Source organism: Mus caroli, unplaced genomic scaffold, assembly GCF_978045245.1.
Source record: "Mus caroli unplaced genomic scaffold, Mus_caroli_1 scaffold_3, whole genome shotgun sequence".
Lineage (NCBI taxonomy): Eukaryota > Metazoa > Chordata > Mammalia > Rodentia > Muridae > Mus > Mus caroli.
Window position 1 is genome coordinate 64,126,092 of NW_028227258.1, and position 25,057 is coordinate 64,151,148.

Sequence of the window (25,057 nt, forward strand, 5' to 3'; positions counted from 1 at the left end):
GTTGTATTTGTGTGGTGTATGTGTTATATATAAGTGACTATGCAGTGTGTGTGTATGTATATGTGACTATGTGGTTGATATGTGTGGTATATGGTGCAGGATATACATAAATAAACACAGGAAAACATAAGGAGAACATAAGGTATCCTGCCCTATCACCCTCTGTCTTCTAAACTCAGAGCTAGGCTCAGCATCCTTGTCTCGCCCCACCCCCCACTCCCCTCTGTCCCCCCAACACACACACACACACACACACACACACACACACACACACACATACACACACACAGTGCTAGGTTTACATGCCAATAATGGCCATGCCTAGCTTTATATGCAGGTGCTGGGGATTTGAACTCAAGTCCTCAGGCTTGCATATCAACTGCTTATTTACTGAGCCATCTCCTGGGTGCACCTTAATTATGTCCTAATGGAGCAGACATCACTAGATGGATTTACAGGTGAGTAACAAAACTGTGAAGTAGCTCACTGCTGGCCAGGAGGAGGCCAGCAGCAGGGATTTTAACCCTTGTGTGTCTGACTCCATGCTCTCCCTTCCCCCATCAAGTCTGCCACCCTCTTAAGCCACAGCCTGAAGGAGACAAACCAGAGTTAGCATGTAGAGATAGATTTTATTTAAAAACAGTCAAACATAGTATTTCCTCTTTTTCTTCTGAAAAAAGAAAAAAAAAACTCACCATCAACGACTGGTCTCAGATTTTCTAATTCAAAAAAATCCCATTTCAGAAAACAAACACACACTCCATAGCCAGAACAGAGAGTCTTAGTGCCAGTGTCGGGAATGGATGAAATGCACTGGGACTGGAACAGCCTTCCTTTCCCAAGTATCCTCAGTCAATTTCTTTCTATCCATTAGTAGCAACCAAATGCCAGCAGAGGGACCCAGAGATGGGTCACTGGGGCAGGGACTGACCTCTGACCCTTCACCCTCCTGAACTTCTCATGCCTGATCTTTAGGCTGATTAAGAAGCAAGCTCAGCCCTCCCGCCAGACAACTGAGAAGGAAGCAGAAAGACCCAAGTTTCTCTACATGTTTCCTTACTGTTCTTCAGGGCTCTTCTTCACCATTCTATCTGCATGCACACACGAGCACACACACACTCACAGGCACACAGAGATGGATGGGCATGCACACACACACACACACACACACACACACACACACACAGTGTTGTGTTTGTAAATCTTGGTATCTGGTGCTGAGCTTCTTCCATCTGCATAAGATGGATCCACTCAGTAGATACCCCAGGAGAGACCCTGAGGAAGGCAGGGATTTTCTACAATCCTCCCCTGTTGTACCTAGGGGTACCAAGAAAACATAGGAATATCTGCACTAAATAAGGGTCCAAACCCACTGGACCCTTTCTGCTTCCATGTCTCCTTGATGCTTCTAAGAGAGATCTTGGGCCTCAATTGCTATCACCACACCTCTCAGCATTCAAAGCTGGCAGACAGTGGAAGGCATACACAGAAGGGAAAATAGTTTTTCAGTGTCCTCCCCCCACCTTTTCATCTTCACAGCAGAATTTCCCCCTTCATCCCCACCCCCAGCCCCAGAAGAACCCGAGAAGCACAATGCTCTCTTTGTTTCAGTAAATCCTGGGGAAATTCCACTGAACTTGGTGGCTGGTAATCTGGCCAGGATCCAAGAGAGGATGGTGACTTTGGACATTCCTGTTAACAAAGATTTTAGAGAAACGGTGGGTGAGCTGGCCAGGATGGTTTCTGTCATTAGGTTAAACTATAAAGGACCGCAGGATGACAGCTGGTGGCAATTCCAGCGATGCTTGTGTGCACAGTGACTTCTAGAGGTCTTGGCACCCTTACGAGCTGGGTGTCTAGCCTGGCAGTAAGGCTGAGACATCATCAACATGAAACATTTGCCAAAGGCACATACCAAGGCACTTGTGAATCTGATGCTGGCCAAGGACCAAGGATACCCCCAAGACTGGGAGGAAGGAGATGCAGCCAAGGGCAGCCCACAGTTACCTCACCAGCACTCCGAGGTACGCCACATGGAAACAACAGATTCAAAGGAATGATACAGGGCAGATTATTTGATGAATACTCTCAACCTTGGGCTCTTAAAAAAAAAACCAAGAGGATGGGTATAGTACCAAAGAGAAGACTTGGGGTGGGTGTGGGGGGGTCTATCTGGTATTTGCTGGTATTGAACCTGTCCTCCCCAGACCAGATTTCGCCATGGTTCCCGGTCCTGCCTCCACTATGGCTTCACTGTGAACACTGGTAGGTGAGTAGGAGGGAATGAGACTTGAGGAGTAGCCCAGTCATTGAGAAGACTCAGAACTGTAATTTTGAGGATAACGGAGCAATGCCACTCAGACCCAGGACAGAGGAGCAGAGAAGTGCTGAGGAGAGCATAGCATCGCGAGAGAGACTGCTTCTTTCCTGCCTCCCACTCCTTAGATCCCTCCTGGACCTGGCCCTCTCTAAAAGGAGGATCACACTGACAGGTCATCTGACCTTGCTTTGCTGCTGGCCTTACTAAGGCGCCGTTTGTCACTATGGTAGCCCTGAGGAAGGCGGTGGCCCGCAGAGGCTCCACTGGCGTACTCTGGCTTCTGGCTATAGTGCATGTGGATGAAGCCTTCCCCTGGAATCTGCTCCTGGTTTGGCACTTCCTCAGTGGCCAGAGCGTCTGCATTCTTCCGGGAGCCCATGTTATTACTGAAGTCGCTGAAGAATTTCTCGCTGGGGCTGTTCTTTAGGCATTGATTGAAGTCAGGGGGAGGAGTGAGGCTCTGGACGAGGCTGGTGGGAGGGCCAGGCAGCTGGTGCTTGTCCACACCCTGCCGTGACTTGCCAAAGCGCTGTCGGATCTTCTTCCAGCCCAGGTGGTAGAGTTCAGCCAGGCTGAGAAACAGAGACAGTCCAGCCACAGCCATCATAAAGACAATGAAGACATTCTTCTCCGTGGGCCTCGAAACGTAACAGTTGACTGGGTGGGGACAGGGACTCCTGCGGCAGACATGCAGGGTATCCAGGAAGATCCCATAGAGGAGGTACTGGCCTACGATGAAGGCCACCTCCATGGTGGTGCGGATCAGAATGGTGCAGACATAGGTGTTGAGTAAGGTGCCCTGGAGGACAATCTTCCCGTCTACTTCCTTCCAGCAGGACAGCTCGGCCTTTTCGGCTACTGGGTACTCATAGGCACCAGTGCGGTGGGCCTCTTTAGCTTTCTCAGCATCCCGCAATTTCTGCTTTTCCTGCATGCGCACAGTGTGCATGGCATGGCCCATGTACACTAGAGAAGGCGTGGACACAAAGATGATCTGCAGTACCCAATAACGAATGTGGGAGATGGGGAAGGCTTGGTCATAGCAGACATTTTGGCAACCAGGTTGAATGGTATCGCACCGGAAGTCGGCCTGCTCATCTCCCCAGGAGGACTCGGCAGCGGTGCCCAGGACCAGCATGCGGAAAATGAACAGGACAGTGAGCCAGACCTTGCCGATGACTGTGGAGTGCTTGTGGACCTCCTCCAGGAACTCCCCCAGGAAGCTCCAGTCACCCATCTTGCCAAGAGTAGGAGACCGAGGCCGAGCCTTCTGCAAACAGAGCAGAAACATAAAGACGTTCAGGAGGGATGCTTCAAGAGGTTTAGAAGGTCCCATCATGCTCTGGGCCACTGATCCACACCAAATGTGTTCTTTAAGAAAGTGTGACTTTTGCAGGGTATGGTGGTGTGTACCAGGAGTCCCAGCGCTTGGGAAAGGGAAGCAGAGGTTCAGGGGTTCAAGTTTCCTGCGGGCTCACAGGGAGTTAGTTGGAGACTAGCTGGGCTCCACATGAGCCTGCCTCAAAAACAAAAATGATTTTGTGGGTGATTTTACATGTCTAAAAAAGACGCTCTACTTTCTAGAGGCTGTTTGCGTCTTTTGTGACGTGACCTGGATGGACCTCTGGAGTTAGAATCAATCAGACTCACTTTTGTACACACTCTAGTTCTAGGGAATTCAACATCTTCCTATGTCCTCATGGGGTACTGCATGCTTGCTGTGCACATGAACTCACGCAAACACACACTGGCGAGTGCAGACAGAGACGGACAGACGGATACACACATGTACTCACGTGTGCATGTGCATGCACACACACACACAAAATCAAATAGCTAAAAAGGAAAACAGTCTAATTTTGTTAAAGTCAAGAGTCATAAAAAGTACCCTCCCATTCAAAAACTAAAGAGGAGGCTCTAAGCCAAGTCAAAGCATGGCATCCCCATGAAGGATCTAGAAATCATGTAAGGGTCCCCAATGAAGGAGCTAGAGAAAGCACCCAAGGACCTGAAGGGGTTTGCAGCCCCATAGGAGGAAGAACAATATGAACTAACTAGTACCCCCAGAGCTCCCTGGGACTAAACCACTGACCAAAGAAAACACATGGTAGGACTCATGGCTCTAGCTGCATATGTAGCAGAGGATGGCCTAGTCGGTCATCAATGAGAGGAGAGGCCCTTGGGCCTGGGAAGGTTCTATGCCCCAGTATAGGGGACTGCCTGGGCCAGGAAGAGGGAGTAGGTAGGTTGGTGAGCAGGGGGAGGGGGGAGGGGATAGGGGATTTTTGGAGGAGATAATAGGAAAGGGGATAACAATTTGAAATGTAAATAAAGAAAATATCTAACAAAAAATAAAAATGAAAAAAAATCATGTAAGGTGTGTGTTACAATGTAGAGTCCAAGTCTCATCCCCAGACATTCTATCTGCTTCAGAAGGTGATCTATCATAGCCTGCCCCTTGGAGACATCAGTCTCTCTATGAGGCCAGATCCCACCTCACCCCACCCTAATCCTGGGATGGAGAGCTAAGATGACTTGTGATGTAACAGCTCCCTAATTAATGGTCTTAACCAGTACCTGGCTCCAACACACTCTTTGTCATGTGCATTATGCTGAATTAAATCAAGTCGTATGAAAAGTCCCAGCACTTGGGAATATAAGGATATAAAGACCAGTTGTTTCCTTAGTTTAGGGATTTCTTTAAGGACTTTCCCTTCCAGGTTCCCTCATTCTCATTCTATCATAATGGTACCTCACATATTTTTCTTTTAAAAAATGACTTATTTTTGTTTTCTATTTATGAGTGTTTTGCCCACAGATATGTATGTGTACCATATGTGCTCGTGGTACCCAGGGAGGCAAGAAGAGGCCACTGGATTACCTGGAACTGGAGTTATGAGCTTTCATGTGCATGCTGAGAACCAAACCTGGGTCCTCAGTAAGAACAGGAAGTGTTCTTAGTCAGGGAACCATCCCTCCTCTTAGGGAAGCTCTTAGTTCCATTGTATCCTTTGAGGCCTTGTTATGTTGTTGTCGGTATAATTGTCCTGTTCTTTTCCTTCCTTCCTTCCTTCCTTCCTTCCTTCCTTCCTTCCTTCCTTCCTTCCTCTCTTCCTCTCTCTCTCTCTCTCTCTCTCTCTCTCTCTCTCTCTCTCTCTCTCTCTCTCTCTTTCTCTCTCTCTTCCTTCTTCCCTTCTTTCCTTTTTTCTTTCTTTGTGTTTGGGTGTTTTGCCTACATGTCTGCACCATGTGTGTGCAGTACCTGAAGAGGCCAGAAGAGGGCTCCATATCCCCTGAGACTGGTGTTACAGACAGTTGTAAACCACCATGTGGTTGCAGAGAATCGAATCTGGGTCCTCTGGAAGAGCATCCAGTGCTTGTGCCTGCTGAGACATCTCTCCAGCCCTGGACTGTTCCTTCCTAGTGCTCCCTTACCTTGAGGCCCAATCACAGTTTCAAGAACTTTTCTCCTAATAAAGCAAATTCCTGAAAAGTAAGTATATGTCAACTATTTCCCCAAAGTAACCACTTCTACTCCATTCTTATATCTAATGGGGTGGCCTCTTAGGAGCCTGAGTTTGTAGCAAGCATTTCAGATGATTCTGGTGCCAGCAGGTCAGGCACTATACCTGGAGTTGGGAAACTAGGCTTGGACTCTGCCATGTGCCTCTGAGCACTTGCTTCACTGAATCTGTCTCCTTTCATTCAAGTGGAGCTTGGAGGAGCTGGACCAGAGGAGCTGGAGGATCGAATGAGGTGAAGAATGTGATGTTCTGAAATTCACGTCATAAATGTTCCATATGTTTTGAATGGCTGTTGGACAGAAAATAGTTTCTTTCTCTGACTCCGAAAGGCAAGATGAGATGGAGGAGGACAGAAGGACTGAGGGTAGGGATCGCAAGCTTGGCTTCTCCAGTGGCGGTTCCTACTGATCAGAACCATCTGGAGAGCACCAGCTGGGCAGAAAGACAGCAAACAAAAGCACATCTTGGTCACTCTAAAGGTGCCACAGTGCATCAGGCAATATGAAAATACTATTCTTCATGTTGGTGCCATGGTACAAACATTGCAACTGTGGCTCCATTCGCTAAGAGTTCTGCTTATAAAAGGTCATACGGATTTCCTCTGTCCATCCATCTCAAGTCCTACCAGGTCCCAGAGGCTCTGTGGTGGTTTGAATGACAATGGCCCCGGTAGGCTCTTATGTTTGAATGCTTGGTCTCCAGTTAGTGGAATCATTTGGGAAAGATTAGGAGGTGTGTCACTGGAAGTAGGTTTTGTGGTTTCAAAAGCCCTCACCAGGCCTAGTCTCCTCTCCTCTCCTCTCCTCTCCTCTCCTCTCCTCTCCTCTCCTCTCCTCTCCTCTCCTCTCCTCTCCTCTCCTCTCCTCTCCTCTCCTCTCCTCTCCTCTCCTCTCCTCTCCTCTCCTCTCTCCTCTCCTCCCCTCCCCTCCCCTCCCCTCCCCTCCCCTCCCCTCCCCTCCCCTCCCCTCCCCTCCCCTCTCCTCTCCTCTCCTCTCCTCGTGGATCAGAAAGCTCTCAGCTAGTATGTAGAATGGAAAGCTCTAGAGCCATGCCTGTTTTCTTCCCACCATGACGATCATGGACTAACCCTCTACAATGGTAAACAAGCCTCCAATTAAATGCTTTTGTTTTTAAGAGTTGCTTTGGTTATGGTGTCTCTTCACAGCACTGGAACAGCGACTAAGACACTGTCCTTCCCGCTATGTCTCACACAACCTTGTGCCCAGAGCTGGGTCCCATTAGGCTTCCTCTAGGTCCCCATGCTCCCTCCTCAGCTACCTTGGTGGTGATGCTCTGGATGTTCATCTCCCTCCCAGCACTTGTGACCAGCAGGGGGATTTTGAAAACCCATAACCTCTCTTCTTCTGTCTTCCAGAGATCAGCCCAAAGTTGGTGCTTAATAGATCTTAGCTGAGCAAAAGAGGGATGAGAGGCACTGGAGTTTCCTGCCCAAGAGAAAGCCAACTGCGTGTTCCTTGTCTGTATCCTTTAGCACGCTGAACAACCCAGGCAGATGGAGTCAGAAAAGTGGCTCAGTGGTTAAGAGCATCTGTTGTTCCCACAGAGGACCGAGGTTCAGCTTCTGGGACCCACATGGTAGCTTATAACCATCTATCAGTCTCAAGAGATCTGAGACCTTCTCCTGACCCCTGTGAGCACCAGGCAAGTATACAGTGCACATACATACATGCAAGTTAAACACTCACACACAACGTAAAATAAATAATAAATATTTTTTAAAAACCCAAAAAACAGAAGCCAAATGGCCTTTTCTCAGTCTCTGACGAAGTTGGTGCAAGCCACCAAGGCATGGGGCAGCCTCATGTGGAGGAAGTGCTCTGGAAAAGAAAATTTCAGCCCTCTTACAGTCTTTCTTGTCTCTGCCATTTCCTGCCTGTGGGTGGGGTGATGTGGACCTGAAGCTGCCCAGAGAATCTCAGAAATGCTGCCCAGTGGTCCGAGGCCTCTGAACCAACTCTTCTCTACCTCCAGGGTTCTTCTATGGATAACAAATACCCTCACAGTAGAAATAGAAACCCCTAACTATTTCTACTCCACAGAGGTGAGAGGTGAGAGGTGAGAGAGAGGGGCAGAGAGAGGGGCGGGGGGCAGAGAGAGAGGGAGAGAGAGAGAGAGAGAGACTCTTACAGTAATAAAACAACTTGAAATGAGACCATAGAGTTTTCACAACTTCAATCTTCATGTTTTGCAACTATTCTGGTTCCCACAGAACATTCTTTTTGTTTTAATCGTGTGTGTGTGTGTGTGTGTGTGTGTGTGTGTGTGTGCGCGCGCGCGCGCGCGCGCGCATGTATATGTGGGTACCTGTGAAAGCCAGAAGCATTTAGGTTCCCTGGGACTGGAGTTACAGGCAGTTCTAAATCCCCTAATGTGGGTGCTGGGAATTGAACTCTGGTCTTTATGGAAGAGTAAGGTCTTAACCACAGCGTCATCTTTCCAGCCCCCATAGGACGTTCTTGTGCTGCACTCCATGGCCCTGGATTCCCTGACCACAGACATCTTGACGATGACCAGCCATGGCTCTGACTTCTCCCACTCGTGTCCCCAGCTCTGGGAATGAAAAGGAACGTATTTCTGCTCCTTTATATATCATACACCTGTGTCTTGAGGCTTTCCTTCTGGGTTTTAATAGAACATCTAACACTCAGGTGGTGAAGGGCCCACTCCTTCAGCCTCCAAGTACAGGAAACTGTAGAGCATTTTCCTCAAAAGGAAAATGGCTGATTAGATAAGAGCTTGAATAATCTGTCATCTCTTCTGGACAGAGTATGCGATACTGAGCACCTTCAATGGCAGCCATAGCTGTGTACCAATCAGGCACAGGTGAGTGAAAGAAAGGGGAGAGATGGGAGTGGAGTTGGTCAGAAGCCAAGAAGATGAGAAAATACCAATGAAGGCTGGAAAGATGGTCGCAGTTGGATTGTGTACAGCTCCTGCAGAGAACTGGAGTTTGGTTCTCAACACTCACCACCACCCGCAACTCCACCAGCTCCAGGGGACCCAATGCTTTCTTCAGGCGCTGTGGGCGTCTGCATTCACTTGCACACATAAAGTAAAAGTAAAATAATCTTTAAGAAATGAACATGAGAAGGTCAAGTTGGAAATGGAGAAGAAACCACATAATTATGAGTTAGGAGAACACAGGTGTAGGAGTTATTCAGCCTTCAAGTTCTTGTGGGTCCGCGCTGAGCTTGAACAAATGGTTCAGGCTGCGTTCTGCTGCCCTCGCTCCTGAAGCTGATGGAGGAGCGAGACTCAGCTGATGGAGTGTTACGGATGACATAGAAACAGTGCTGAGCACAGAGCTCAGCACATGAGAAACAAAGCCATAGGAAAACATGTGTTACAACAGAGAAAAGAGAAATGCAAGGAAGGACTGGAAGGGGAGGAGCAGGAGAAGGAAGGATCGGAAGGGGAGGGGCAGGAGAAGAAGACAGACATTCAAAGGAAATAAAAATAAATGACACATTCTTCCAGGGCTTGGGACAAGTACCCTACACTTAAATCCCTGGAGAAATTTCTCTTGATCTTTTCGCTCTGTCACCCATTCCATACAAGTCCCCAAGGAAGTATAAAAATAGTTCCAGACAACCACTGTGACGCTTTGGTCTGGTCCATCAAGGGATTTGACTGCTGGGTCCCTTGCTGGAGTCAAGGGGTGGCACCTGGAAGAAGCAATGCCAAGGTTGAAAAATGAAATACTTGGAGAGCCAGAAACATGGTATTAGGAAGGATGTCTCATGAGGAGGGAATACTAGGCGTTATCTAGGAAGGTGTGGGGTGAGGCAGACTCCAGGCAGAGGAAATAAGATGAAGAACCTTTCGCTTATGACTTCCTCTGACCTCCAGACTAGGTCAGAACAACTTTAAATTGCTCCCATGTCCCAGCTGCTCAGGTTTTAAAGGCAAATGCTCAGAGCCAATTTTGTAGCTATATTGAGTCCCTCAGGGGCCCAGACAACCCCGGCCAAATAAATTTGTAGATTAGCTACTGAGTTGGCTGGGCACAGAGCACACGGAATGCCTTCTAGATATGATCTGTTTCTTAACAGGAAGTGTGTTGGGGGAGGGGGGCTGAAGGAAGTTGCTCATGCCATGAGTAAATCCAGTGGGCACAGTGCTAATCGCCCTCACTGCTTCAGCTGTGGGCCTCACTGGCTTCCTACCACTTTGAAGTTCAAACTCAAATCTGACCTATGAGACCCTTCATGGCACTGTCTGACTCGATCTTTTCCCCACTGTTTGCCTCACATGCTCACCATTTAAGATGCCCAATCCTCCGGATATATATATATATATATATATATATATATATATATATATATATGTGTGTGTGTGTGTGTGTGTGTGTGTGTGTATCACACTTCTTCCCATCTTTGCCTTAGCACCTCTTGTTTCTGCCTCCTAGAACATCCTTCGCTTCATCCATTCATGTAATTTTCGGGGGTGGTGCTTGCAAGTGTCACATCATCTAGGCACTGAGAATTCAACATGAAGGACAGGCAAGCAAAGATTCTTTGATTTTGCTTAGCGTAGTTGCCTTTATTTCCCCTATGGAGAGAAGGGAAATGCATACTTTGAGCAAAACATGTGTGATACCATGTTAATACAACAGTGTTACTACATTAAGGAAAAGCAAGAAGCTACTGGGGCATTTGTTGGGAGCCTGAGTCTGGTTTACTGAGTCTGCATAGGGTCTTGTTGGACCAGGGCCATTCAAATAGCCGTGGATAACTTACTGTGTTTCATAGCTCTCTGCAACTGAGCAAAACTGTGAAATCTCTGAGCTAGAAGAGGTGATCCACAGGACACTGAAGAAAATGGACCCCTCTCAACTGTAAACTATCTTCAGTCTAAATATCTTCAGCATCCTGCTTCAATGCTTATATATTAGGACAAATAAATTTTAAATCGGTCACGGGGTAACTTGTCTGGCAATATTTGTATGATGGTGTTGAGTGTTTGTTGTGTATAATTGTTTCCTCTAACATAAACCCCCCATCTTGCCAGGAGGCTCCTTAAGACACAGGATGTTCTAAAAAGGGGTGAAATATTCCATCCTGCACAGAAGCTCATTATTAGACAGGAAACAAACAACTCAAAGTCTTCAGGAGGTCCCTGAAACTGACAAGATACACTATGTCCCTCCCCTCCAAGTGTACATAAGCAGGAAGGACAGCTAAGAGACACTCTCAGACGATCTGAGATGCCAGAAGGCTCTCAGATAATCCAAGCTGCCTGGAAAAGGCAGAGACTAACTGAGCTTCATAGAAGAGGTCAAACTATCTGTTGCTCAAAAGAGATATTTTCTAAATTGTCATGCTACCTACAAATTGTGTAGTGATCTCTAGGTTTCCAACTTTTATGAGCTGTTACCCATACTGGCATGAGCTTTTGGCAACGGAACTGGCTTTGAGTCATTTCTAATCCTGTAAGTAACCCCAATAAAATTCATCAGTTTGTCAAGCTGGACTCTGGTGGTATCTATCTGAACTCTGGTATGTCCTCAGTCCCTAGGTTAGGTGAGTAGACATCTATTTATGTGCCCCCAGGAATAGGGTTACACAGCAGTGTTAGAATTTGAAAATGAACTGTCTTCCGCCCAAGGCTCATGCTTCACTGAAGGCCTGGTCCCCAGCTGGTGGGGTTATTGGGAGATTCTTGGATTACAAGAGTGTTAACCTCATCAACTGATTACTCCATTTATGAGGTCATAGCAGAATGTGCTGTTAGGAACTTGGACCAAGTTGGAGGAAATAGGTCACTTTGAGTATAAGTCACTTCGAGTGTGACACTAAAGTCCCTCTTGTCCCTAGATGCCATTTGCACACTCCCTCACTTCTTATTTCTCTTCCCTCCCTCCATCTCTGGCTACCAGAAGGTGAGCAGCTTTCCTCTGCCATGTCCTTATAACACAATGTCCCTGCCTTGTCACAGATCTAATAGCAACAAAGCCAAAGACTGAAATCTCTGAACCCATGAGCCAAAATAAGATTGTTTTTTAACTTGAGCTGTCATAGCAGCATAGCATTGCTAACACTTGGCTAGAAGTGAAAGGACCAAGGATTTTATGCAGAGCTATAATGGATCACTTTAGGCCTTGGCTTCATGAATGGCATGGCTCACACTGAAGCTCAGGTGTCTGCTCTGGTCCAATCGAGTGTCTGGAGGACCAGACACTACATTAGTGTGCCCTACATGGCTAATAGTTTAATTAAAAGGAAACTCAAAATGATAAGTAGATAAGTCATAAGCTCATAATCAGGATCTCTTCCTTTTGTCCCACAGATGAAGGATGAAACGGAGAAGTCTTCTAAATTGACCTCATCTCTTTGATGTCTCCAAGTCTCTAAATTACCACCCAGCATGTGAGGTACATTCTTGTACTGAATGCTGCCTTAGATTTGTTCTCCGAACTGTTCTTGCCAACTAGCCAACTCACAACCACTTTCCTAAGCCCTTCTCTGTGTCCACCACTGCTCTGAGTGTGAGGAACAGTATTTGAGCAGCTCTAGGCCCCATATGACTTCCTTCCTTGTAGATTTAACAGCCTTTCCTCCTTGAATGCTCAGTAAATTCCTTTAAAAATAAGAGGCTCATCTCCTTATTCATATTGCTTTAAGTTCTCTAATTAGGAATGCAACGGATACTTTCGTAGCTGAAGAAACAAACTTACCTGGCAGTGTAGTACTCAACCTTCGCTGTCAACTCGACTAGATTTAGAATCACCTAGGGGATGTGCCAATGGGTATATCTTTGTGTGTGTGTGGGGGGGTGGGGTGGGGTTCCAGTGGAACCGGAGAGCTTCAGCTGAGGAAGGGCTGGAGAGACAGATCTGGTGGAGAGGTGCTGTGCAGGCATGAGGGCCTGGGTTTGTATCCCCAGCACCCACTGACAAGATGGCCCACACTTTAAAAATAATAATATAAATAAATCTTTTTAAAAAAAAAACAAGGCCAAGGGTAGCAGTGTGCATCTATAATCCCAGCACTAGGTCAGTAGAGACAGAAGCACCTGTATGGCTTCTTAGACAGCCAGTCTAGATTGATGCGGGATCCCTAAGTTTAGTGAGAAACACTGACTCAATAAGGTAGAAACAGATTGAGGAAGGCACATAATATTAGCTTTTGTCTATACACACACACACACACACACACACACACTCACACACACACACAGAGGGGAGAGGGAGAATGGGAGGATGATGATGATGATACATAGATGAATGGATGGATAGATGATTGATAGATGATAGATAGATAGATGATAGATAGATAGATAGATGATAGATAGATAGATAGATAGATAGATAGATAGATAGATAATATAAAAGTATTTTTCATCTAGGAAGGGAGATGTGTCTTCAGTCTGTCTCTGTCCTATAGGGTGAGGCTCTAAGATGAAGGCAAAGGGTAGAGGAAGATGGGAGCTGAGCACCAGCAACCATCTCTCTCCACTTCTTGACTGTCCTTAATGTCAGCAGGTCCTGTGCTGTCCCTGGACTGCTTAGTTTTTGTCAACTTGACACAAACTAGAGCCTCCTTAGGAAAGGGGACACCAGTTCAGGAACAGTCTTCATCAGAGTGGCCTGCAGGCACGTCTGTGGGGTGTTTTCTTGCCTAAGGATTGATGTGGGCAGGTGGTCCTGGACTGTATAAGAAAGAAGGCTGATGGTGCCATGGGGAGCAAGGCAGTAAGCGGTATGTATCTCTCCATGGTCTCAGCATCAGTTCCCGTTCCAGATTCCTTTCTTGGCTTCCCTCGATAATGGACTATCATTTGGAAGCATGAGCCAAGTAAACGCTCCCCTTCCCAAGATGCTTGTGGTCAGTGTTTAATCACAGCAACAGAGTCACTAACTAGGACACTCTCACTCCCACCTCCTCGCCACCACACCTTCCATAACCACACCTCCCCCTAAGCCAGGAGCCAGAGCAAGCCTTTCACAAATTACTTTTGTGAGGTATTTTGTCATGGCAGAAAATACAAATAATGACAGCCCAGAGCAGTTCTAGGGAGGTTCGAATCTCCTTTTGGAAACCCCCACTCAGAATGGGCCCCTCTGTCATCTCCTGCCAACTCAGTGAGCGAGGGCCACATTATCTCCATCCAAGACTGAATTTCTTCTCAGGATTGCAGACATTCAGTTTTGTTTTTTTTTTTTTTTTTTTTTTTTTTTTGCTGGAGATGGATGAATCCTTATGACCACTCTAATCAGAGATTACTATGGCCTGTTCTGCAGGGGCGGAACACAGAGCTGAATTGATCAAAGAAACAAAGGCGAGCTAAAGAAGCAGACCCAGGGCTTCAGTCTCTGATCAGTTTAGGGCAGTGGTTCTCAACCTTCCTAATTCCTCATGCTGTGGTGTCTCCCGGCCGTAAAATTATTTCATTGCTGCTTCATAACTGTGATTTTGCTACTGTTATGACTCATAATATAATCATCTAATATGAGGGATATCTGCTATGTAACCCCCCAAAGGGGTCGTTCTCAGTTGAGAACCACTGATGGGGTGCGATGCCCGTAAGTCTTCTTCCAGCTTCTCTCCAAGCATGGAGCCCATCACTTCTCAGGTCTCTACACTTGGAGCTGGACAAATCCCCATGAGTGCTGGGCCATGAGTGATTCCAGACATGAATCTGCTGTTTGCTGATAACGTCTAGGGTCAGCTTTTATGCAATCAAGCAAATATTTATTATGTTCCCTTGACGTAACCTATGCTATATATAGTGCTGGGGAATGTATGTAGGAAAGCATAACTCATTCCATCTTCATAAACATTTTTTGAGTGTCTCTTACACTAGCCCAGTGCTAGAACTCAGAGACCCAAGGGTCAACACATCTCTATGTTAATGAGACAGTGTCCTGCGGAGGGATACAAATAAATCCAGAGACGGGCCAGAAATGAAGTGTGATGTGGCATATGAATGAGTAAACTAGCAATGTTCTTAACTACAAGGGAGGGGGAGGAGCAGGTGGGTGGGTAAGAGGATTTCCTGGAGGAGACAACCCAAGTAGGTATGATATTTATCAGGGCACGGAGTGGGTGAAGGAGATGCAGGAGAGACAAGGACATTTCAGATAAAGAGAGCTGTAGGAAGGAGCTCAGGGGATGAGGACTGACATGGCTTTGGGGTACAAAGAAAACAAAATGAGGGTCTGCCTAGGAAGCCAGGGTCGGATCAAGGAAAACTTTAGAGGCTATGCCTCGGAGCCTGAAGCAAGTCTCAGTCCACAGAGTTTACTTTGCCCAGTACATGCCTTGCTTCTGAGGGCAGACCCTGAGAAGGTAGCCTTCCAAGGACACTTGGGATATTAAGGACTTCACAATTTGTAATCTCCATCACTCCTTTAGTAATGGCTGCAGCGTAGGAGCATGTAGGAGCAGGTGTCCCCCAACATGCTTCTGATCACAGCATCCTCATCTCCCCTGTTCAAGAGTGCATATTATGAACAAAGCAGCTCCCAAAGGGATAGCTGAAAATTGTCTATATTGTTGAGTAACAACTTACTTACATTCTTGGGGGGGGGGTCACATGTTGCCAACTTTCTGACATAGTATCTGAGAACAGCTTCTGGGTGTTCAAGTCAGCAGCTGAGCCTTAGGATGTATTGGAAAGTCTTTGGGGGGGTCTCACAAACATGTGAGAGCTATTTGCTCCACCAGCTGGGTATTATCTTGCACTGTAGTCTCCTGGATGAATTCCCTTCTGTGCTGTGCCATGCACCTGGTGGGATGCATGCCACACCATAACAATACCGGCGGATGAAGGATAGCACTCACGTGACTCGAAATACCAAGTACCAAATGAATTGAGGCTGACCCTTCTCGGCTGCTGAAGAAGTTAACTCCACTTAGGAGTCATTTTGCATGCCAGGAAGGCCAGTCTCCTGGACAGCTGGCGTAGGGACTCCTGCTCCATGACAGATACCAAGGACATGGAACCTCCTTTCTGCCTATCAGAGAGACCTCTGCTTGGCTAATCAGGACCGAATGTCTACAGTAGACACTGTCACTCCAGACTATTCCTTCATTCCTCTTCCCATCAGATTACTGGGAGACTTTAAGTTTGTCAAAATTAGATTATAAACCCACTCCACAGAGGCTAATTCTGGACATTGACACATGTCCTGGACAGTATCTTATAGATCTCTGTTTCTCCATAAAGGCTGCTATTCATAGTAATAGTAACAGCCCCCTGGGCCCCGCTGCAGTGTCGCTCGCCGTACAGTGGAATGCAGCATGGGAAGGGTTGACTTGCTTCCCAATTAAGAGAATTCTGTTGTAAAGGGACCCGACGGGCCCCCTCAAAGAATGCCTCAGGCAGAGCATCGTGCCAGTTCGGTTTCGTGCAGAAAGTGTTTACGGAGTCACTGCGCTATGCCAGACAGTAAAGGTGGCTGTAAAGAGCCAGGAGGGACATGGTCCCAGGGCTCTTGTAGACTTAGTCACTCGTGTGCAGTTTTCTGATTTCTTCTTGCCTAGTAGTAGTTTTCCCCTGAAGACACAGGGGAAGAATTACATGCAAAGCTAGTCTAAGTACTCAGCTGTCTCAGTCATCTTTACTATCCTTGAAACTGTCAACTACATCTTCTAGTTTATCCAAGTGTTACACACATGAGCATGTGCACACACACACACGCACACAGAATGTTGTTGATGATGATGATTTAATACATATTGAGAGATATGCCTGTGCACTGAGTACCTGTGCACTGAATGTGCACAGAGACTGCAGACTACTTTCATTGGAGCCTCACAGCAAGCTAAGGAAATAGAAGCCATGCTCACCCACTTTTAGAGCTCAGAGTGAGGTCGAAGTTGAAACCACACTTGATCCTGGAGCACCTGAAACAAAGCCCCATGTTAACAACTGTGCTCATTTCCATTTTCATGTGAATTTCTCGTCCTTCCTTTCCTTAGCAAAACCTCACAGGAGAAGTCGGCCACTTTCGTATGAGGTGACTGGATGCTCACGGGACAATTGTTATGTTGGGAGCTGGTTTAATTCTTACATTTCAGATTTCAATTCCGCAGGGTATGTGACCAGGCACCTGACAGTAGCTGCCACTGCTGAGCATGCCCAGTGAGTTACTTCCTCAGCATTAGACGTCGACTGGGGCCAACATCCCTGAGCCTTGATCACTGTATAAAGGAGATGGAGGAAGATGGAGGTAAGAGAGGAGGAAAGAGACAGATGGATGCCGTGCTGTATGCAAAACAGCTCTCCTCCCACTCAAGCCCATGGCAGATAATTGACTCTTTTAAAAATCTAATTACTTTATCCTGGCAAGGGCAGATTGGACGAGTCAGAGACACCTGCTGGCACATTGTTGTTTTGAAGCCAAGAGGGTGGAGGGAACAGACAGAGTGAGGGAAGAATTATGTTAGGAAAAACAATCATTTTCTTCTTGAAACGTTAAAAGAAGAAGTTAGACGCGGGTAGTGTATAGAAATTGTACCTTACAACAAAACAACAGGAGGTCTTTATTAATTACCCCACAGGAGTTGATTAGTTTCTATGCAATTAGTAATGAAAACTCTACTGATGATGATACTCAAATTCCTATGGTCTTGTAATAGACTCATAGAACCTTACAGCTGAAAGACACAGGGATCGCTCAGACTCAACCCTTATTTTTACACAAGATGACTGTAGGACAGGGACCATAAGAACACACAGCACCATTGAGAACATGTTGTATTTCCATGTGCAGTCTTCTCAAACCATGATTTAAAACCCATCTATTGACTATCTTGTGGAAGTTATATTGTTCCATTTCATAGAAAAGAAAATGGAGGTCCAAGGGTTTGGTAACTGGTCCAAAGTCCCATGATTAGACAATGCTGCAAACAGACCTGAGTCTTATCAGTCCGATTCCAAAGCCCACGCTCCCCTTATGTCTCTATGCAAGGGACTCAGCAAAGCTCCCACAACTGGCAAAGATGATGAACCTGTGTCCAGAATGCCAGTCTCAACCCACGAATGGAACTTTGCTCGTTTTATCCAGTTCCACAAGAAGCTGGGGGTTTCTTCTGTTGCCTTTTGTGTTGTTGGCAGACCAGCTCTTACTTAAGCTATTCCTGGCATTAGTCACTGCCTCAGGGGGCCTCAGCCTACAGTGGTCAGGACCCCCAGACTCTTCAGCATCTGCCACCATTTGGCCAGGATTCACATATAGAAAGTTATTTCCTTTATAAGCCAGTAAGTGATCTTGGCTGTGGCGGTGTCTACTGATGGCTTCTAGCTAGCCAAACAGCAGGTTCCGGCATCTTAGCATATCACGACAAGAACAATAAGAACAGTCATAGTCAGATGATGGACTCATGGTTTCTGAGAATTAGCAGGGTCAGGACTCTGATTTCATTGCTCTCTAGTCAAGTGATCTCAGTTTCTAGATCAAAAACAAGTGGGGATGCTTAATCACAGGTACTAACAGACTTATGAATATGTGGAAGCATCTAGAACACTACTTGGCACATTGGAGGCCCCAGTAAAACCCCTCAACCATGACCCAATTACCCAATTACACCCAGTCTCAGTGAACTTGGAGATACAAGAAACAGGCTAGTGGCACGGCAAGTTTCTCTTGGCACTAGGTACCAACCAGAAGGCAACTGACAGAGGTGAGGAAAACATGAGAGGTTAGAAGGACACTCACGTATCTGTAAGACAGATGGATGCGTCACTGGTCATCAAGACACTCGGAGCAAAACTGAAGAAGGCTGAGGCCTGCTAACATCAGGTTCCTCTTGCTCCTAAGGCAGGCCCAGCCTGCCTCACAGATCCTTGAACACTAGGGCATGCGCTGTGAGATTGAGGAACTACAGCCCTTTGAATGTGTTCATAGCTAAAGGCTTTGCATTCAAGCATGCTAGGTCTACTGGAGAGAGAAAGGGGAACTTATCTCCTGTAAGCTGGAGACCAGAGACATCTTGGTTGGCCACTTCAGCCTTGTCCTGAAGTTCTGAACCAAGAACTTTTCAGGTTGGCACGGGATTCTGGAAGCCTTTTAAGGACAACCCAGTGTTACCATCTCCTGAAGGAGGCTTTTTCCAGCTCTGGCTATTTTTCTATGGCTTTAGACAGATACATTTCTTTCCCTGAACCATAGAACGTTGAAATAACAAAAGCAGTTGGGTGGAATGCTTGCCAAGGCCTGAGGTTCCCAAGTTGGTGCATCTGGAGAGCCTGGAACTTGCCCAGCTGTGAGAGGTTTGGCAGATGAGTGGCAAAGTTAAAAGACAAATCATACTTTCTAACCCTTGGCTTAGGGGTTGGCATGAATAGTCATAGGGGGAAGAATCTATCTATAAATCATGAAAGCAAGCAGTACCTTCTAAGAATGGGATGCCATGGCTGGCCTTCATTGAGAAATGGCTTATTGTATCAAATGAAATATAATTCAAAGAATCTGGGACTGAGGAGCAGGTCTGCTGGATTTGGCCTTACTGCTCTGTCGTTGGTTGTGATAGCCATTTAAGACCCCAGGCTGGGGTGTAGCTCAGCAGTTGGGCACCTGCACTCATGTACCCGGACCCCAGGGTTCAATGTGCAACAGGAAACGGGCTTTATGTGATGCTGACTAAGCCTTACACAAGGCTTTCTCTCCCTGTAGCTGTGGATCAGAGACGTTAAGTAATTAGCCTCAAGTCACATAGTTAATTTACAAACCCATACCCAGCTTCGTCCTTTCGCCCTATGTCTGGGACACTGTCTTATCTCTCTGCAATTTCAATCCCTCTGATTCTAAATCCTCAAAGTGAATGAATTGCTGGATCTTTTCTTGCCAGTTATTTGCTAATATGTCAGAAAACAACTGATTCAGAAAGTGGTATTAGGTTGTCATTCACACGTAAACCTCTTCTCACAATAGGAAGGAAGTCTGCTTTTCTTACAAAAACCTCCAGGCCTTCTAGGAAAAAGAACATCACCCCTCTCTGGCTAGCTCAGTCAAGCCTTGAGCCCAGAGCCAGGCCTATGGACACTCATTCATACAGAAAGCTGCTGAAATCCCCTGTGGAACAGTCCTTCCCTGGGAGGCAGAGAACTTGACCTCAGTGACATCAGATCCCCTGGCTCAGGGCATTGCAGGTCTCCCACTTCTGTCCTGAGTGACAGACAGGCAGCTCACCTGTCCCACTTTAACTGGCAATCCCCAAGAGATGTGTTCAGCCAGTACCCGAGAGACCAGGTGGCACTGTGGTAGCCTCTGTGACTGCTGGAGTCTGTGACCATCTCTTGTCTGTAACTTCTAACCAGCCAGGGGAGGAGAGGAGGGGCAGGCAGACAGGCGGGCAGGCGGGCGGTGTCTGCCAAAGCTCAGGACTGCAGAGATGCTTAAATGCAAGCATCAGGGAAAGAGGAAAGAAGCATAGCAAAGAATAAGGGGCAGAGCAGGGTGCTTCCCCGGCAAGTTATGTTTGACTAACCACTTCGAGAGTTCTTCCAGTTTTAATGACCTAAGACTTTAAACCAGGACTTTAGGTATGAGGGGGCATAGGAGTGAGGCAGCTAAGAAATAAGAACAGAGACCAGTGTCAGGAGGCCAGGCAGGCACCACAGGAATTCCAAGACAGTGGCAAAGCAGAGCAACCTGACTTGGTGAGTACCAAGGAACTGTAAGCATCACAGGAGTAGGAAAGACGGGACTTAGAAAACATCCCTCTTGGGGTTTCCACTCTGCACTCCGGATTCCTCGCTGGCAGCTGCTGAGTGAGGAAAGGGCCTGGAGGGCCAGCTATGGGTTACAAGCTCCAAACAGCTCTGCTGCCCCAGGGGTGAGGGTGGAGACCTGACGGGAAGGTAGGAAGTCCAGTAATGTCCCTAGAGCAGTGAATTAGGCTCTGGGCTGGGCTGTGCCTCTGGGGACAAAGGGTATCGAAGAAGTTGGAACCTACTTAACCTGCTACTGTGAAAGTCAGGCTGGTATGCCGGCTAGCTTCAGGGTGAGGCCAAGACGCTTCCTGCACACCAGGGTCTTGTCTCCACTCTGGTGAGCATCTCTCGGTTTCAGGTCTCTCTCTGTCCACTGCCCTTTCTTCTCTAAGGCCAGCCTGGCCGTGCCATCTCTAAACCTTGACCATGAAACACCCACCTTAGCGATGAGCTGAGGAGTGACCAGGAGTCCCTATGATGGTGACTTCTTGATGGGCACTGGGAGGGGCCACAGGAACCAAGGGAACTAAGAATGTAAACTTAAGCCATTGTGTCAAGTGTTGCTTTTTAAGTGGTTCTGAACTGCACTGGGGCCTACGGAATCACAGTTTTGCATGGTGTCACTGCAAATTGGACCAGAGAAGGTCCTTCTACTTCCAATGTTTCATGGGAGAACAATGAGAACCAGAGGAGGAAGTGTCACGCCCAAGGTCACATAGCTACCCAAGGGACCAGCCCCAGGTTTCCTATCCCCAAGTCTGGGTTCTCTTGCCATATGATCAGAAGAGAGGCAAGGAGCTCACAGCAGCCTCTGCCTCACACTGCTGTCAGGTAGGATGGAGCCCTGCAGGCCTCCTCCCTCTGGTTACCTCTCTAGCTCTCATTAGCCTCTTTACCTGACCTCAAGGGTAGCTGGGATTCTTGTGTATGGCCACTGCACAGTGGGGACATGAGGTGCAGCAGGAAGCTAAGCAGAGAATATTTTTAAACTGTCCAACATGCCTTATGAAGAAAAAAAAATTTCAAAAACTCAAGGCATTCTCCTAGATGCTGTGGAAAGCATTTCAAAAGAGATTTCATGCCTAGAGAAAACATCAGAAAACACTGTTGGTGTTTTGTTTTTGAAAGGCCCAATTCCCACTAAACAAAAGTTCCTAGAAATGGACTGGTGACCCACTTCTTAAGATGCCCCCAGAGCACTGCGTTTGCACGGGGGCAGATTGTCAATCAACCCCAGTCCTGTTTCTACAGCTCCTGTAGAGCACCACTAAACCTCCGTACTTAATTTAGCCAAGCCTCGCTATGGCAGGAATAGAGAGGGGTAGGGAGTCCCCTCATAGGTCCAGAGGGAGGTCTGCTTCTCGCTCAGCCTCTGAAGAGGCAAGTCTCTGTCTGAGCTGCTTCCCACTGATGTGTAGTTGTAGCTTTTAAAGTTCAAGTCCACCCTTACCTGCTTCCTTTCCTCCTCCCTGGAGTTGGCTTCTTCAGGCTCTGGCTGCTGTTCAACTGCCCACTGTTATTTGCTCTTGAGCCTGTTAGTTGCTCCCGCCCACCCTCTTTTTAACCGGTATCCCATCGCCCTCCCTCCTCCCACTTCTTCCTCCTCTTTCTTTTCTCCACCCCTTTCCCCCTCTGGGTCCCTCCCTCCCCTCTCTTTGTGCGTTGAATTTTGCACTCATTTAAAAAGTCTTCTCCCCTCCCTTTCCTCACCAGTCGAGAAAGACACCCCACCCCCACCCTGCTGCCCTCCGCTGTCACTGTCCCTGTCCCGCTGTCCCTATCCCAGTGGCTGTCCTTATTTTGGCAATCCGCAATCCAATCGAATCAAATCAGGCAGTCCATGCACTTGCTAGCTGACTCAGCTGGCTCAGGCACAGTCTTCCTGGGTTTTTTCTGCCCATCCCTCAGCCGCTAAGGCTACAGAATTCTGCCTTCCTGAAGCACCCCGAGGAAAACCCCTCTTCCCAGTCCTTTTCCTGTCACCAGAAAAGAAGTTGTCTGTCCACACAGCAGACCCTCAGGGAGCCCAGGAAAAGGTAATTCTCCCAAGCCACAGCCTTTAGGCACCCAGATTGGGCACAAGGTTTTACCTGAATGGCCAAACCCCCTTAACTTGGGGTTCCAAATGTGGAGCCGCATCCCCCACCAACCAGAGTGTTCTCCATCCCCTTCCTCTCGCTTTCTCCTCTAACCAGAAAACAGCATTTTGTGTGTGCCTGGACACTGGGCTCGGGGCTTCACACACGTGGGTTATTTTATTCCAGTTTCTGATTTCACATTCCGCAATGCCTGAGGAAACAGAGGGTCAAGGACATGGAGTAACAGGGTGGTGGTGACTCAGTTGCTCAGCAAGTTTTAGCCAATGATAACATTCACCTTCTTGGGCAACCTGAAGAAGTCTATGGATGTCCCTAGAATAGCTGAACCAGGGAGAGATCTTAGAACATTATTTGTCACAGGAGAGCAAATACAGAAATCGTCACCTCAGTCCACCTCCTCTTCTACCTTGTACCAATTCCTCTGTTGAAGCATTAAGCCGGGGTCCCAGAGGGGCTGGGACAAATGTCGGAGGTGGGAGTTGCTGAAGTCAGACAAACCAATGACTAAGAGTCACAGCTATGCCAGCTGAGGAAGAGAATCTCAGACATCATTTGCAACCGCCAGGGAAACTGAGGGACAGTCTAGACTCCTTAATGGTGTCATATACTACAGTGGGTGACAGGTGCCAGGCCAGTGCACAGGTCTGCCTCTTGTTCCACAGTTGTCCACTCAGTGCCCTCCCCAGCCAGAGCTTGTCACAGACAGACTGTTTTCCATCAGTGAACAAGCTGAGGGCCAGCGGGAGAGGACAGGATACAGGGCTTCTTTTATGGGACCGGGAGAAGGGAAACGGTTTTGATATAAACAAATGCAGGAATCTTGGTTCCTTCATCAGAATATCCTATGCCGATCTATCTGGGTTCAAATCCTGGCTCTGCCGCTCTGTAGCTGAGAACTACACTGGGCAAGCCATCCTCCATGAAGCTCAGGTTCTTCAGCTGTAAGCTGGGGGTAATAATGTCTGCTTCTGCGGGTTGCCATGAGAACTGAGGAAGATATGGGAAGACTGAGATTAGTGGCTAGTACGGAATACAGCATGGAGTGGTGCTGCACAGAGCCTGCTTCCTCTCTTCCTGTGCCTACTATGGCTGGGATAGAGTTCAGCCCTGAAGCCAGCATAGAGCCCTGGGTCCCCAGCTGTTCCTGTCTCCATGCTGTGACTTTGTCCCTACTTTATAGCCACTCCACAAAACAAGGCACTTGGGGACACCTTATTACCTCTCGCCAGAGATAGCAGGTTAAGATCCTATGAAGTGTCACCTGGGGGTGATCTTAAAGTGGGGAAGGTTTAATGGAATATTAATTCACAGATCATGGGGCTGCCGAAGGAGACACTAAATGCCAGTGATGTAATGCTAGGTCATCAGGGATACACAGAGAGTGCCATTTTCCTTTGAGAACCTAGAAGACATATTTAGATGTAGGCACACCTGTGAGGCTGGACAGTTCAGGGCATAGCAGGAAACCACCACCATCCTATCTGGAGAATAGAGAATTAATCAGTAGGGAAATTGGGTGGGGCCACTAGAGACACTGCAGGAAGCTGCATCCAGGAAGCTAGACAACAAAGCTCAGTACAGCATCTAGGCAGAAAATATTTTGATGACACACACTAAGAGGTTTTGGAAGAACTTGGGAAGAGTGGCTTATTTCTTGCAAGAATCTCTCTGGGACTAAGTCAAGAATTCTAACAAAAGTAAGGAAAATGTCATTCGTGTTGTAGGTCTGGAGTGATTTTTCTAAAGGGATGCAGTACGGCTGTCACCACAGACCAGAGAAGGACATCATGAGCAGATACCTAATGCCCTAGAAAGAACTCAGGGCAAGAGCTGGGAACAAAACAGAAATTCTGCCGTGCTCTCTTCTTCTTCACATTCAGTGTTAAAAAAGTCTTATAGAGAGGCCTCTGGGTGGGCTCCACACATTTAAAATGGCACTGCAAAGAAGCTCTACTCAGCAGCATGCTGGGCACACTTCACAATGTTTTCACTTTGAAATGAAAAGATAAAAAAGGATGGTCCCAGCTGGGCATGGTGGCGTGCGCCTTTAATCCCAGCACTCGGGAGGCAGAGGCAGGAGGATTTCTGAGTTCAAGGCCAGCCTGGTCTACAAAGTGAGTTCCAGGACAGCCAGGGCTATACAGAGAAACCCTGTCTCAAAAAAAAAAAAAAAAAAAAAAAAGGATGGTCCCATCTAAGGGGTGCCGTTGTTTTAAGATTACTTTCTTTCAAATTATTTGTAATGTGTGCTTATTTGTGAGTGGCTATGTGCACATGAGTGCAGTTCCCACAGAGGCCAGAAGAGGGTGCCAGAGCCCCTGGATCTGGAGTTACAAGCAATTGTGAGCTGACAATCATGAGCGCTGGGATCCTAACTAGGATCCCCTGCAAGACAAGCAATTGCTCTCAACCCCTGAGCCATCTCTCTAACT

At 47.3% G+C, this 25,057-nt stretch overlaps 1 protein-coding gene across 1 annotated transcript; it reads right to left on the reverse strand.

Annotated features, from left to right (window-relative positions):
* Positions 1-1,624: 1,624 nt before the first annotated feature.
* Gja5 (gap junction protein alpha 5) lies at positions 1,625-22,049 on the reverse strand. The gene is made up of 2 exons (XM_021158350.2): positions 21,977-22,049; positions 1,625-3,590 (listed from the first exon to the last, which is right to left on the reverse strand). Exon 2 carries the CDS (start codon positions 3,555-3,557, stop codon positions 2,481-2,483), a length of 1,077 nt encoding a protein of 358 aa, XP_021014009.1. The 5' UTR covers positions 3,558-3,590; positions 21,977-22,049; the 3' UTR covers positions 1,625-2,480.
* Positions 22,050-25,057: the final 3,008 nt, after the last annotated feature.